This window comes from Glandiceps talaboti, chromosome 20, assembly GCF_964340395.1.
Source record: "Glandiceps talaboti chromosome 20, keGlaTala1.1, whole genome shotgun sequence".
NCBI classification, from domain to species: Eukaryota; Metazoa; Hemichordata; class Enteropneusta; family Spengelidae; genus Glandiceps; species Glandiceps talaboti.
The window spans coordinates 8133677-8149924 of NC_135568.1; the positions used below are offsets into that span (position 1 = coordinate 8133677).

The following is a 16248-nucleotide window of genomic DNA, read 5'->3' on the forward strand; positions in this document are numbered from 1 at the left end:
TATTTATCTTAAATTATCAAAAATCCCTCCTAAATTTTATGTTTCTGCATTAAAAACTTCTCTTATACGTATACTTGGGCCATGGGCACAGTGAAAACGAATTATCACTTAACAGGTGAGAAATGTCATTTCTTTGTATTGCTAATAGCAACAGGTGATCCCAGAATCAACCCATTCCGGCCTGGGACTGTATGGTACGCCGTAATAGGGTGTCCTCAACCATCGCTCTCTAAATGGTTTAAGAATTCTGATTTTTTTTATTCATGAGGCGATGAAACAAAAAATTACGGGAATCAGTTCGCACCACGGGCAAGATATAAGCCTAGAGGTAATGGGTATGGTTCCGATGTGTTCATATGGGGCTTATACGCTCTGCAATCGTCTCTGGTAGTTTGCAAAGGTTTCTATTGTTCAAACATGTGCCGACAGTTACCGACAAAACCGTGATTTGCTCTTCGGCAACAATCGGTCTTTGCTTCTTTGTTCGGCGTCGCTGTGGAAATCAAAGGCGCCGATAGTTCCCGAAGAGCAAATCACGGTTTTCTCGGTAACTTTCGGCGTATGTTAGAACAAAAGAAAGCCTTGCAAACTTCCAGAGACGATTACAGTGCTTAGAAGCCCCCTATGAACACATCGGAACTATACCCATTACCTCTAGGCTTATATCTTGTCTGTGGTGCTAGTTAATTCCCGTAATTTTCTGTTTCATCGCCTCATGAATAAAAAAAATCAGAATTCTTTATCAGACTTGTCACAACGCGATAAGAGATCGCTGTATGAGGGCGCCTCATCACTGCCAACCATATGTAAAGACAATTTTTTTTACGTCTGTGAAGAAACGGGCTTTCATGATGTATACTGCCATCTACTTTATATTCATATTTGTATTTCATTGAATAATTTCCCATCGCAGATACATATTTATCTTAAATTATCAAAAATCCCTCGTAAATTTTATGTTTCTGCATTAAAAACTTCTCTTATACGTATATACTTGGGCCATGGGCACAGTGAAAACGAATTATCACTTAACAGGTGAGAAATGTCATTTCTTTGTATTGCTAATAGCCACAGGTGATCCCAGAATCAACCCATTCCGGCCTGGGTCTGTATGGTACGCCGTAATAGGGTGCCCTCAACCATCGCTCTCTAAATGGTTTAAGAATTCTGATTTTTTTTATTCATGAGGCGATGAAACAAAAAATTACGGGAATCAGTTCGCACCACGGCCAAAATATAAGCCTAGAGGTAATGGGTATGGTTCCGATGTGTTCATATGGGGCTTATAAGCTCTGCAATCGTCTCTGGTAGTTTGCAAAGGTTTCTATTGTTCAAACATGTGCCGACAGTTACCGACAAAACCGTGATTTGCTCTTCGGCAACAATCGGTCTTTGCTTCTTTGTTCGGCGTCACTGTGGAAATCAAAGGCGCCGATAGTTCCCGAAGAGCAAATCACGGTTTTCTCGGTAACTTTCGGCGTATGTTAGAACAAAAGAAAGCCTTGCAAACTTCCAGAGACGATTACAGTGCTTATAAGCCCCCTATGAACACATCGGAACTATACCCATTACCTCTAGGCTTATATCTTGTCTGTGGTGCTAGTTAATTCCCGTAATTTTCTGTTTCATCGCCTCATGAATAAAAAAAATCAGAATTCTTTATCAGACTTGTCACAACGCGATAAGAGATCGATGCGTGAGGGCGCCTCATCATGGCCAACCATAAAGACAAATTGTCTGATTTTTTTACGTCTGTGAAGAAATTGACTTTCATGATGTATACTGCTATCTACCTTATATTCATATTTGTATTTCGTTGAATAATTTCCCATCGCAGATATATATTAACCTTAAATTATCAAAAATCAATTCTAAATTTTATGTTTCTCTATTAAAAACTTCTAACATATTATTGGCCTGGGTCATGGGCACAGGGAAAACAACTTATTACGTAAGAGGTGAAAAATGTCAGTTTCTTTGTTTTGCCAATAGCAACAGGTGATACCAGAATCAACCCATCCCGGCCCGGTCCGGTCAGTATAGTATGTTGTAATGGGCGCCCTCACACATTGGTCAGAGTCTAATCATGAGAAGATTTTAAGACATTCTGATTTTTTTTATTCATGAGGCGATGAAACAGAAAATTACGGGTATCCGTTAGCACCACAGGCAAGACAGGAGCCTAGAGGTGATGGGTATGGTTCCGATGTGTTCATAGGGGGCTTATAAGCTCTGTAATCATCTCTGGAAGTTTGCGAGGGTTTCTATTGTTCAAACGTACGCCGAAGGTTACCGAGAAAACCGTGATTTGCTCCTCGGGAACCATCGGTCTTTGCTCCTTTGTTTGGTATTGTTGTGGAAAGCGTAATTTTCTGTCTAATCGCCTCATGAATAAAAAAAATCTTATGTAGTACTTGACTACTTAGTATAGGCATGGATTAGGATTGCTAGATTGAAAGTCAACATGTTTTAGGAAAGCTGGGTTATGTGTCATTCAGGTGTTGTCATAGCGGTACTCTGTTTAACATTTATGTTGATAATGTGAAGACCTCGGTAATTACAATTTGAACTGATTTAAACGACTTCCTTTGAATAGCGTTTTCGTGATTGTAATCAGGTTATTCGGCACAATTTTTCAAAACGTAAGTTTCACATTCTCGACACAAGTGTGGTATGAGAGACAAAGCGAGTACCATTACATGTAACGTGCGATCTAGAATGTAGTGTGAACAAAAAACAAGACCAGACACAACATTTCTTATAGTCATCCCACCCCCATGTTTTATTCGATTGTCATCATCACTAAAAGTCAAGTTTACAGAAACTCAGCATACAATTTAGACACTGTTAAATTCTGTCATATACAGTAGAATCTCAAGTCAAATAAAACAAGTCATAGGTCACAGGTCAAAGGTCATATCAGAATAGCCTACAAAAGCCAAATTGCACTTCATTGTAGTTGTAGCAATACTTATCAAATCTGTGATGATCAGAAGTGTAGCCTAGTTCTCCAGGAAGGGTCTGGGTGACCAAGACTAGATTATCTATGGTCAAAGCAATGTAACAGTTTAATTTAATTTGTTCATTGGTGGACTTGTATTCCCAGAATGCATCATTCAAAATGACAGATACGATGTACTTCCCATGCATATCCACTATTCAAGATGGCTGGTTTGCAAGTTCCATTTTATGATTGATAGTCGTGGTTACCCAGAATTCTTTGACTTCTGTCGACACCAGAGACTAGGACAATGCTGTATTAGTGATTGTAACATAAGATGGTGACTGTGACTTTCATTTTCATCAGCTCTGTATATATTGCATGAAAATCACAATACAAAATTTTTTGAAGGAAATCAACTTAGTTTTTAGCAAGAGTTGCCACTGTGTGATATTACTACAGAGTTTGTCATGTTGTCGGTCAGCCTCGCTGTGCAGCCATCATGGTCCAATCACTTACGTAGCACTCCTCCAGACTTTCGGGCGGTGATGGTGAAAGTAAGCAGAGTCTGAGAAACCAAGACTAAATTAATGATAGCAGATGGAATGGTAAATACAACCGGTAACAGTCAACTAAAGCATTTGCACTGCTTGTCATAGTCATTTACAGTATACATATCAAGTGTAAATGTATACTGTTACATTTACCAGTCCAGTATGTGGAGGTGTCTCTTAATGTAATCAGTGTCATAACTGTGATTATCAATTGTTCTAAGTCAAACCAAGACATCTTGTGACATTTAGGTTTACTCACTAGTCATTTTATGACTAACTTGTTCTTTGTACTGATAACATTTCGCTGCGTCAGTGCAGTAAGGTCGTATCTGCTAAGCAATTGCATAGGCAGATACGACCTTACTGCACTGATGCGATGATTTTATGTAAAACATTTTCATTCTTTATTTTGTAAAAAAAAAATGTGTGAAGCAAATATAAGTCAGGAGTATATTTTTACACTTGATGTGGATTCCATAAACGATGATGACAAACAGTAAAACACTTCACTTGACTGCTACTAGTTGTACAATATTTACTGACTGGAATGGCATAATGTGTTCTTGAGTTCAATGACACTGGAATTCTGAAGTAGATAATAAAATAATACCCACAGTAGCAAATCTTTCTGGGACATTCTTAAACAGAGTAACAAATTTTAAAGATTTTACAGTAAATATAGAAACAATTTGAACAAGAACACGGAATTAAGTAGCAAATATGTAAAAATGATGATAATTAATTCTCCTAAGTCACATTTTTACAATGTTTCATCATTCACCGTGAGCATCATTTTTGAAATATTTTGTAGAAAATGATAGACGTTATTCCAGAATGACAGTTTCCTTTTTGTTTTGTAGGTTTTTACTATGATTCTGTTTTATTTGTTTGAGATTCTACAGTACTTGGTGTATAAAATCATGACCATATATGGTTAAATTGAAACTGGCACAGTAATGACCATATATGGTTAAATTGAAACTGGCACAGTAATGACCATATATGGTTATATTGAAACTGGCACAGTAATGACCATATATGGTTAAATTGAAACTGCCACAGTAATGACCATATATGGTTAAATTGAAACTGGCACAGTAATGACCATATATGGTTAAATTGAAACTGGCACAGTAATGACCATATATGGTTAAATTGAAACTGGCACAGTAATGACCATATATGGTTACACTCAATCTGATTAAATTCTGAGGGTAAATATGACTTGATTTCTTTATATACCTCTATTTCTTTCATTTTAATTTCCGTTTGTTTTCAATTTTATTGTTCCAAGTTTGAGTGCTTTCGGCATTCACTCCTGGAACAACAAAACCAGAAAAAAATAACAGAAAAGGAGGTAAATACAAAAATCGATTTCACAACATCAGATTTTAATCCGATGGGTTACACTATAATTGTACACAATAATGACCATATATGGTTGTACTGTAATCGGTGTAGGTTATGACCATATATAGTTACACTGTAATTGGTGTAAAGTAGACCATATATGGTTGTACTGTAATTGGTGTAAAATGTTATGACCATATATGGCCGTACTGTAATTGGTGTAAAAAGTTATGACCATATATGGTTGTACTGTAATTGGAGTACAAATTTATAACTATATATGGTTTGCTGTATTTCAATCTTAGCTCGTACAAAGTATTTCTGTACACATGACATTTTGGCGGTATGATTCTAATATTTCACACCAATCAATGACAAGAATGTATGCCTCAAATTGCCTATCTTCTTTGAAATTAACAACAGGATTCATTTGTCCATACAATGTAGGTCACACAGACAAATTCTGTTCAGTATTAGGCCGGAAAAGTCATGATTCTCATTTATTTATGTGTTTCTCATGTTTTCGAATAAAATTACTGAAATCTCGCATGAGTGAAATTTTGAGTAATTGCATAACATCATGACTCATGATTGGACGCTTCTGTGTAAAAAAAAGTTTTGTGATGTTCACGATTTACGAGAAGTGAATATTGCAGACATATTTTCATAACGAGGTGTCTTTTGTTACCTGTCATCTGATTCAAAAGGTCACCTAATTCGGGTCAGATTTCGTCTGCCTGTTGCTATGGGGTGAAAGTTGTGACTGTATTAAAACACAATGCTTCACCATGATTGGTCTTTGCACTTGTCAATCATTCACACAATTAGCATAATTACTGGTACCAATTCACCACCGATGAAAACAGAAGAGTCCTGTCATGATTTTGATAAAAACGATGTTATGCAATCATGCGAAATTTCAGTCACACAAGATTTTTACTTTCAAACATCAGAATTGAGGAAAAAAATGCATATATAAATCAAAATCATCACTTTGCCAGTCTAGGTTCAACATGTGTATGTTGCCAAACAAATGAATCCAAATTCATATAAATAGCGCCCTCTATCATTAAGTTTTCTGCAACTGTTGAATTGTCTACCCATTAGCCAGGATGCATTTGATTTGCATATTCATACTTTGATTTGCATGTTCATGATTAGATTTGCATATTTATGATTTCTCATGATTAAAATGTCATTATTGCTAATTAATAATAATTACGATTATTTAAGTAAAATATTTATCATCTCAACCTCTCTGGGGACATAAATTTTATTCAAATATGCAGACAGCTTGGGTAGTCTCTTTGTGGGTGGCCTAATACAAAGTGTATCAAAAGAGATAAACACATTTCAAGATGTACATTTGTTTTCCACCATAGAAAAAAATCCTTTAAACTGATAGGTCATTCACAATTTTACTCGCATCATACTTTGTCATTTTAAAATTTGTCCTTCCTTCCTTCATGCGTATCTTAATGCAAAACTACTGTCAGCCATTTTGGAATCATTCTCCCATCCGCCATTTTGTAATCAATATGTCGTCTGCCATTTTGTAATTCATAATCTATGTGAAATCAAGCCAATCATGGTTTGTGATTTCTAAACATGATAGTGATCAATAAATCATACCCATGCAAATCAAAAGACGACATTACTGCAAAGCTTGAAGCAGCCTTTCTTGAATATGCAAATTATGACCTGCAGATTCTAAGTTATAATCTAAAACAGGAAGTTGAGAGGCTAGAGTGTAAAGAGATCAGTTGTGAATGGTCTGCAATAAAATTGGTCGACTTAGAATTGTATTTCAAGTTAATGGTATCATCAAACTAGTTATTTTGATATACTTTTTCTAGAGACAGGAAAATTGTTTCAAAAAAGTAGATAATAACTTCTCTTTATGATCTTTTTCTGTATAATAACTTCTCTGTGATAGCCACATTCTCTTGGAATACAGGTTTGAGGCAAGTCAACAAAATTTTCCATTAAAACGATAGGATTTTTTAAATGCATCCCCACCATTACCATTAGAGGGCGCTATTCAAACAAAGTAATCGTAAATTTAGTCAACAGGGGGCGCTATTCATTTGAAAATTGATTTGACCTGAACTTTTCCACCATATTATATCTACAAGCCTACAGCAATGACAGTTGTTGAAGAGACAAGTGAAGTGAGCTGAGGTACTCGTCAAATACTACAAAATAAACAATTTTTAACTACATTTTTCATTGAGTTCATACATTGTATCAAATTATCTCGACACCGATCCCCTTCGATTTATATTTATACAAAATTATGTTTTTATAATACAAAAAAAAATGACTTCATATAATACCGTACTTAGCATGGAAACAATTCATACAATAAATTTTACATCATAATTTCAAAATTATCATATGAGAATCACTGACCAATCAGACTGACAGTATTTTTAAAAATTGCAGAATGTAAACTTGATTGGTTAAAAAAATGCCTCATGCTATGAATAATTCATGAAAAAATTCCATATATGGAAATACTGATAAAACCAAGAAGACGTCACCAAAAAAGCAATGATGAGCAGTATGCAAAAATAAGCATTAATATACACAGATATTGATTCTTTTGTTTTTATATTCCTAGAAGTCCTGAAACTAGTCACTGCTTGGGTTTCAAAATGCCGTTATATTGGACTGATACACAAAATACCATTTTCCACTTCTCCAATAAATGTTAGTTGAGAAATCAACCACACTGGAATCCAACAAGTTTGTGTGATCATTTGTTTGCACAATATTCGTCGTTTACATCCATTGTTTAACATTCGTTCCTGGGTCTCCATGACAACAAGCTGACCAGGGTTGTAAGGCAGTGGTCCTCTTCATACTCCAACCACACATACTTTTCTACCAATTTTCAAAAGACTCCAGGGCTTTAATAGTTCCATATTTGATTTAAAAAACAACATAGAAATTGCTCTGGAATCACAAAATGCGTACCAAAAGTGGACAATGTTTTGCTCCTTGTAACTTTCCTTTGATCAAATCTGCAGCATTTTACACAGTAGACATCATATCTTATCAATTAATCATTTGCACATTCACAGGCAGTACATTCACCATATATTTCCAGTGCGTAATTTACAGCAGCAACATTCAGTTTGCTGATTATCAATCACTCAGTTACCAAGGAGACAGTAACAAATGGATGTCTTAACAACTCTGCAGCACTAGGTCTGTCCTCTGGAATCTTACTAAAAATGAGTTTTAGGAAGTCTCTGGCGTCCTCTGACACGTAATGTGGCAAATCTGGTTGTGTTTGCTGTGTTGCAATTTTAAAAATGGCAGCCATGGCTTCAAATTCAGCCCAGGGTGGGTTCTTTGTAAACATTTCTACAACGGTACAACCAATGCTCCTACAATCAAACAAAAAAAAATTATCAGAAAATTACAAGGCTATGGAAAGATACAACTGTGGAAATCACGCTATAGGCAAACTAAGATACAACTATGGAAATCAAGCTATAGGCAAACTAAGATACAACTATGGAAATCAAGCTATGGAAAGATACAACTAGGAAATCAAGCTATAGGCAAACTAAGATACAACTATGGAAATCAAGCTATAGGCAAACTAAGATACAACTATGGAAATCAAGCTATAGGCAAACTAAGATACAACTATGGAAATCAAGCTATAGGCAAACTAAGATACAACTATGGAAATCAAGCTATAGGCAAACTAAGATACAACTATGGAAATCAAGCTATAGGCAAACTAAGATACAACTATGGAAATCAAGCTATAGGCAAACTAAGATAAGCACAAACTAAAACTACAGCTGATATAAGCTATCGATGGAAATTGATGTAGTTACACTCACAGTGGGGTGGCATATCTGATAGCAAATTTTAAATGCTTAACCCTTTAATGACTTGGTTTCTGTAACTCTATGTAATTACACCCTATATATAGGGTATCAGGCTTTAATGACTTGGTTTCTGTAACTCTATGTAATTACACCCTAAATATAGGGTATCAGGCTTTAATGACTTGGTTTCTGTGTCTTTACATAATTAAAAGAATTGCGTAAAAAGTTTGTTATCGTACGTACAACGACATACATTTCACATATATCTTTAATGATTTGAAATTTATATTGAGTTAAAAACAAGGACTGGTATATGTTACTTCACATTGTTTTTACAAGTAGAAAAACATACTAAATTTGTTTTATAAATTAAATTTCCAAAAACAAATACCCAATTCTCATTCATATGATCACTTTAATATTTCGTAAGACATAGAGTTAACGTACCAAACATCTGCCTTTCTTCCGTAGCCTTCACCATTGATTACTTCTGGACTCATCCAGTTAGGTGTACCTGTGACAGACTTCATACCATTCAATGTGCAAATTGTTTGTAGCCTTTTAGATGCACCAAAGTCAGCTAATTTGACATTACCCACAGCATCTCGTAAAATATTTGCACCTACAAACGAAAACGTGTAGTCTGTTAATCTATATTAATTTAGCCAAAAGCCTTGTCTTGGTGTTAGTATCTCAAGAAGCTCTCTACACCAAAAACTGTCTTGGTGTTACAATCTCAAGAAGCTCTCTACACCAATCTGAAATCTAAAAGTTTTAACATTGATAGAACAGAAATCTATTTTGAAGTGAAAATACCACCTGTGCTGTAACTTACTGTTGATAACCTGTGTACAATATGACACCCCCCCTTCCCCCTCCCCATCCCCTTTGATAAGTTATGTAGAAATAATGATTCTAACATTTGATATCACATGTAAAATGACTCCCTAACTTATTTTTCATATCCCTATGTGCAACATGACTCTCTAACTTACTGTTTATATCCTTATGTGCAACATGATTCCCTAACTTACTTTTGATGTCCAATGACTCCTTAACTTACCTTTGATATCCCTATGTACAATATGATTTGAATGAAGATACGCAGCGCCCTCTAGGATTTGTTTGGTGTATTTCCTTGTAACAGCTTCAGTCAATGGTCCATACTGTTTTAATTCATCTTTTACTGACCCCTGTATAGAGTAATATAAAGACAGTTGAATTCTCTGTCAAACTAACTTTGACTAACTTTTAAAAAATTAAGTATTATGATTCATTGTGGATGTTAACTTGTACCGTACCCCTGGCACCCAGAGTTGCACTTCTCTGAAGCACTTTACATAACACAGCTTTGCTTAGGGACGATCAAACACACAAACAATATCAACCAGCTCAATAAACAAACTTCGTTCGTTAAAGGGGGCGGGAGTCTGGTGTCAATGTGATTGCTGAACTTCATTTTCACACTTCTAACCAAATTTTGAAAACTTTCACACCTTCAATGATAACAAGGTCTGTATTTAATATTGAGATGTTGATAAGTTGATTACAATTTACTTCTAATGTGATATACTACAGTGCTGGGTTTCCGGTAGTATTTTAATGTGTTTACAATCATGTTTTCACATCATATCGATCGATGGTAGTGGTGTGACCGCTACAATTTTCATCATGGTTTTACATCATACATGTATATAAACTTGTCAATGTCACATTTGTGGACATTCGTTTATGGGGGAGGGGGCGGTGACTCTGTCCTAAATGAACTAAGTTTACTTAATGAGCTTGCCAGACATTGTGCAATTGTCCCTTACATGTTACATACATGTAAGTTACATAAAACAAGTTTGTTACATAACAAAGTTTTGCACCTATCCCCCTCATTGCTTTTACATGGAACATAAGTTACATAACACAGCTTTTGCTTAGAACATATTATGTTATATAGTCTGGATGCCAATGTGGTTTCTAACTAAACCATGTCTGGGCAAAGTCCCTCAATCAGCACAAAAAGTTGTTTGTCCAATCAGTGAACCCCAACTATTATAGTGACATAAACAGTGTATAAGTAGCATCCTGAGCTTGACAAATATACCATATTTAGACATTACATAACTGCCCCTGTAGACACTAAATTTATGAGGGACTGTGTTATCGGTTAGAATTTTGTGATTGATTAACAAAGACATGATGTTAATGACTATGTGCGTGGATGTGGATGAAATTTAAATTACATCTCATGCAACTCAGGACTTCTACAGTAATGACTTTGACTATACCATGAGGAATCAATTATAGCGATACCGTATCGGAATATGTTATATAAGACTCACCCCAGGCATAAGTTCCATAAATATTGATAAAGTCTTCTCATCTTCACTACATCCAAAATATTGTACTATCCTTTCATGTTGAAGATTTTTTAATAATTCTATTTCAACTTTTAATGCTTTTACTTCCTGCAAAGAAATTAAAATCATAATAAGGTCAGTTTGTTTTAATTTATCACTTTCCAACACTATGCACAAAGTGCTTTATACAATCTCTAAAAAAATACTGGTGCATTTGCTTGCTTGCTAGTAACCACTCGTAAGCTCCAAGTAGCAAGTGGTTAGGGGCGAGATCAATAGTTCAATGTTGGATAAAAAACTAAATTCTAATACTTCAGACCCTCCCGCTCCCCCAACTAAATTCATCTTAATTAGCCAAAATTGAAAATTGCTTCAAACCACACAATCGATTTCAAATCAGTTCATAGTAGTATGTAGTGCTATGAATATAAAGCCAGTATGTAGTGAGTAAAAATAATAGTTCTTTTGTTGACACAGGACTTTATTTTAATGCCATGTATTTTTTTTATACAGCAAAAATTTTTCCCTTTCTCAATTTGATATTTTTTAAAGAAATATTTGTATTTAGGGGTACAAAACAGAGTAAAATTGATCTGTAGGATTCGAGTCTAGATAGATAGAGGCTTACCTTTCTCGCTACTTCTGAGCTGTCTCTTTCTAATTGTACTTGTTTTACGGCTAATTCTCTGCCTGTATCAGCATCATAACATATGTAGACTTGACCAAAAGCACCCTGGCCAACTAGTCGACCACGCCTCCAATTAATAGGCGCTCTTGGTGCTGCAAATACGAATATCAAATCAATTAAATAATTGAATATTAATGAGCAATTGTCTGAAGGAAGTAAATCAATTACAACTGTCTGTCAATTCGTGATGGATTACTACTGACATGCACCGTTTACCATTCCCCCAGATGCAGTGAGTGGTGTTGATTGTAGTAATAGTAACTTGTACTGTATAGGAACTAGAGTGATGGTAGAACTGCATGCAATGTAAAGACAGCATATTATACCTCCAAATCAATACCCACATAATAATCTATTTTCTGAACTTGTCCACACAACAATGTGTTTTCTTATTTACAGTATTTAGCATTATAAACTTGTGGAATATTGCGGGAGTTCTTTGCAAGTGTAACATACAGTATAAAGCAATGCCATCGATGATCTGATGGAAGGCGTATGGTTGATGGGTGAGGAAAGCATTAGTATGGTGTAAATGAACACACTTTTGCACAGCATCGAAAAAAAAAAGTTTGATAGTGAAGATAGATAGATGTAATGGTGGTTATTTGGCAGTAGATAGATGGAATGCATTATGTAAAATAATAAATAAAGAGACACTTGTCCAGAACAGAAAAGAACGGAACAGAAACAGAACAGCATCTAGTCTAAATACCACACAGTTTATTGATCCTTTCACCCCTCCATGTGCAGTGACAATGGTTTAACCCCATTGCTTACATGCTTATACAGGACATACAAAAGGGAAACAGAGGAGGTAGGTGAAAGGGTTAACAAACAAGTGGACTCTACACTACATTTTGATGTTTTTTTGGGGGGACTGCATTGACCTACATTTGGCGTTTTCTTTGAGACTAAGATCTTGTAAGGTTTTCATAAGTTGTAGGTCACTGTTTCTGCGTTCCATTTTTTCTAAAGCGTCGATATCAGCACCAATACCACTACTACTACTGCTCTTACTGAGTGATCCACTGCCTTGTGGACTGAACTGTTGATCTCTTCGTATTGCTGTGGGACTTGGTGCGGGAGGATGACGAATTGGAAATGTTCTCCTGCCTACAAAACGTAACGTACATAATTATATATATACCAGAGATTACTTGCATTGGTGTGCATACATACTAGTGGTATTTGAACTTCTACGCTCGTGAAACTACAGACACAAAGAACACTTGAAAATAATAATGGGGTTGTCATATTGCATAGAACTATGTGTCTATATATATAATAACATTCAGTACATCTTACCATCACCATAGTCTCTCATATAGGATTGTTGTTTATGTATTCTTGGATATGTACCACCCTTTCCAGCCTTCTCACCATTACTATACTGGATATCACCTGATGTAAAGTCATCGTAACTATTACTCTTTGCACGGAATGTCCGCCCAGTCACACTGCAAAGGATAAACAATACCAATCAATCAATCAATCAATCAATCAATCAATCAATCAATCAAACGATCAATCAATCAATCAATCAATCAATCAATCAATCAATCAATCAATCAATCAGTTAATTCATAAAGCACTAGTTTAAACTTTCCACATTCAGAGGCGCTGAATATTGTACATCATGTCAACATGACGAACTGAAATCGGTATATTACTTTCCATAATTATTACGCTGTGCAGGAAGTGTCCACCCAGCTATGCTACAAAGGTACACAGTACACCATGTTGGCATTACAAACTGATCAGTAAATTACTCTGGTGTTGTAACTCTTACTGAGAATATATCAATAAGAACAGCTAATCTTTTGGTTTAAAGATTCATTTCCTGAGGGGTCATGGTATACTGAACTATACTTTAATCAATTAATAATATGGTAAGTTTTGTCTGTGAGGTGGTAAGTGGACTGCCTGTCCAATCAGTTGCTTGTAAGTCACTTACCATCCCAATGACCTACTTTTGTATGCACTATCTGAAGTGTCAACGACTATCTATTTAAGTCAACTGGTAAGTTTATGGTAAGTACATATACCTTCCCAACATATCTATCTTTTTATGCACTAATGAATGAGTATGAAGCCTGATTATGTGATATGGTAATTTATGGTAATTTATGGTAAATACACTAATGTAAAGAGTACAAAGCCTGGTTATTGTATGGTAATTTATGGTAAATACACCTACCTTCCCAATGACCTGCTTTTGTATGCACTATCTGAAGAATGTTGACTCATGTTGTCTACATACTGTAATCAAACAGAAAATAATGGAAAGAAATGATGAAAATGTATGTAATACACTGAGGTATTCATTGGAGTTGTTACGGTGTTCTCTGTGGTCCAAGTTTAATGAATGAATTGAGTAAAAAGTGTAGTAGAATCACTGCATGCATGAGTATTACTGATGTCAAATTCTGTGCGTTGGGTTCATTTTTAGAGAATAAACACCACTGGTTATTAGAAAAGTGACATATATCAACATCAATGTTTGAATGAGACAATTTATTTACATGTAATGAATGTCATCATCAACATAACACAGTACAGGCTAAATCTGATGCTAGCATTGCCTCCTTCCTGGTCCAAAAACATGCCTATCGACTCCATTCACTGGCGTGACAGTATATTTGGGTTTGGGTGAATGTCATTTTCAACCACACAACCAAGTCTCTGGGTTATGGATCATAGGTGAAGCATTCAATGTACTGTTGTACTTAGCTGAAGTGGGCAGACATTTCCAAAAGATGCCGTTGAGGGCGCACAACACTAAGATATGTGCAATGCAATTTACAGGCATTGAACTACCTCGATCTCTGTACATTGTAGGCATGTTCATGTATTTGCCCCAAGTACATAAAGTTTATCTCACTTCATCCCAACAAGTGTCTGTGTTTTATGTCAGTATTTTGACTTGTAAGAGTTTAAGCTTCTGCCACTTTTAATACACTTACATCATCATATATATCATCTTCTGGAATAAATCGTCCACCACCACAAGACGAACCGTATGATCCACTGGTTGGCAAGTCTTCACTATCAGGGGTAATACCAGGAGGTGGTGAATGGGACTGTCTTGATGGCTGCACAGGTGCTGAATGTCTCTTGGTTCCATCTCCACCAGGTTCTGGAATATCTTGAGGCACTGAATTGGATCGCAATGGAAGGGCTTTACTATTGTTATTGCTGATCTGAAATGTACAAGAAAGGGTTTACATTGTTATTATAGGTATGAAGTAATCAAGAATAGGTTTACTGTGGGTTTAAATTATTATTGTGGGTATGAAATATACAATAGGAATGGGTTGATAATATTACTGTTGGTATGAAATATACAACAGAAATGGGTTGATAATGTTATTATATATATGTAATATACAACAGGAATGGGTTGATAATGTTATTGTATATATGAAATATACAACAGGGATGGGTTGACAATGTTATTGTATATATGAAATATACAACAGAAATGGGTTGATAATGTTATTATATATATGTAATATACAACAGGAATGGGTTGATAATGTTATTGTATATATGAAATATACAACAGGGATGGGTTGACAATGTTATTGTATATATGAAATATACAACAGAAATGGGTTGATAATGTTATTGTACATAAGAAATATACAACAGAAATGGGTTGATAATGTTATTGTACATAAGAAATATACAACAGAAATGGGTTGATAATATTATTGTATATATGAAATATACAACAGGAATGGGTTGATAATGTTATTGTATATAAGAAATATACAACAGAAATGGGTTGATAATGTTATTGACAATATTGTATATATGAAATATACAACAGTGCTGGGTTGATAATGTTTTAGTTGACATGAAAGTCAATAGATGGTAGAAAGTACTTACATGTGTATCAAATAGAGCACGTAGAGGCTGTGGCATACTTGGTGTATGGACCATATCTGGATTGGTCAGATAGATACGTAAAGATCGACTACTTTTACTCCGCGATCCGCGGTCCATCAACTCAATGGCCTGATCCAAATCAGATTGCGTTTTAATAAGAATTGTCAACTGAAAGGGAAAAAAGGTCACACACTTTTCAGTCTACACCCTGCTCTGAAAAAAACAACTTGTTAAAACAATTAACTCCCACGTTCACATTCTGCAGGGAATTAAGTTTTCACTTCTTTCATTTCAATTTCTCTGGTTTCACTTGTATTTAGATAATCATAAGAAATTGTAGCACATGGTAACAACAGCTGCTCAATCAGAAAGCCTGTATTGTTGTCATGGTAACAAGGTACATTGTTGTTATGGTAACAGTGTATACTACATCACTGATGACTACATACCACTCATCTGAGAGATGTTGTTTGTGATGTAATCACCATACAGGCTATCGCTACTGTTATTTGTACAAACTCAGATGCAGTCAACAAAATTGTTCTTGCAAAAAGCTGTTTTTATGCAATTTTTTTAGTGGGTGGGCACAATTTTTTTTGTGATCAGTAGCGGGAGGGGAGCA

General features: G+C 35.4%; 1 protein-coding gene across 2 annotated transcripts in view; it reads right to left on the minus strand.

Annotated features, from left to right (window-relative positions):
* Positions 1–2773: 2773 nt before the first annotated feature.
* Positions 2774–16248, minus strand: part of LOC144450515 (mitogen-activated protein kinase kinase kinase 2-like) — a 60729-nt gene continuing 47254 nt past the window's right edge. Inside the window, exons 6-15 of one of the 2 annotated variants that reach the window (XM_078141157.1) lie at positions 15627–15794; positions 14699–14935; positions 13933–13994; positions 13041–13192; positions 12753–12848; positions 11676–11827; positions 11030–11155; positions 9760–9889; positions 9144–9318; positions 2774–8240 (exon numbers count right to left, since the gene is read on the minus strand). In XM_078141157.1, coding sequence (XP_077997283.1) covers positions 8000–8240; positions 9144–9318; positions 9760–9889; positions 11030–11155; positions 11676–11827; positions 12753–12848; positions 13041–13192; positions 13933–13994; positions 14699–14935; positions 15627–15794 — 1539 coding nt within the window. In that variant the 3' untranslated portion in view covers positions 2774–7999. Of the gene's footprint in view, positions 8241–9143; positions 9319–9759; positions 9890–11029; positions 11156–11675; positions 11828–12626; positions 12849–13040; positions 13193–13932; positions 13995–14698; positions 14936–15626; positions 15795–16248 lie in introns of both variants that reach the window. The other variant, XM_078141156.1, reaches the window with a different exon arrangement.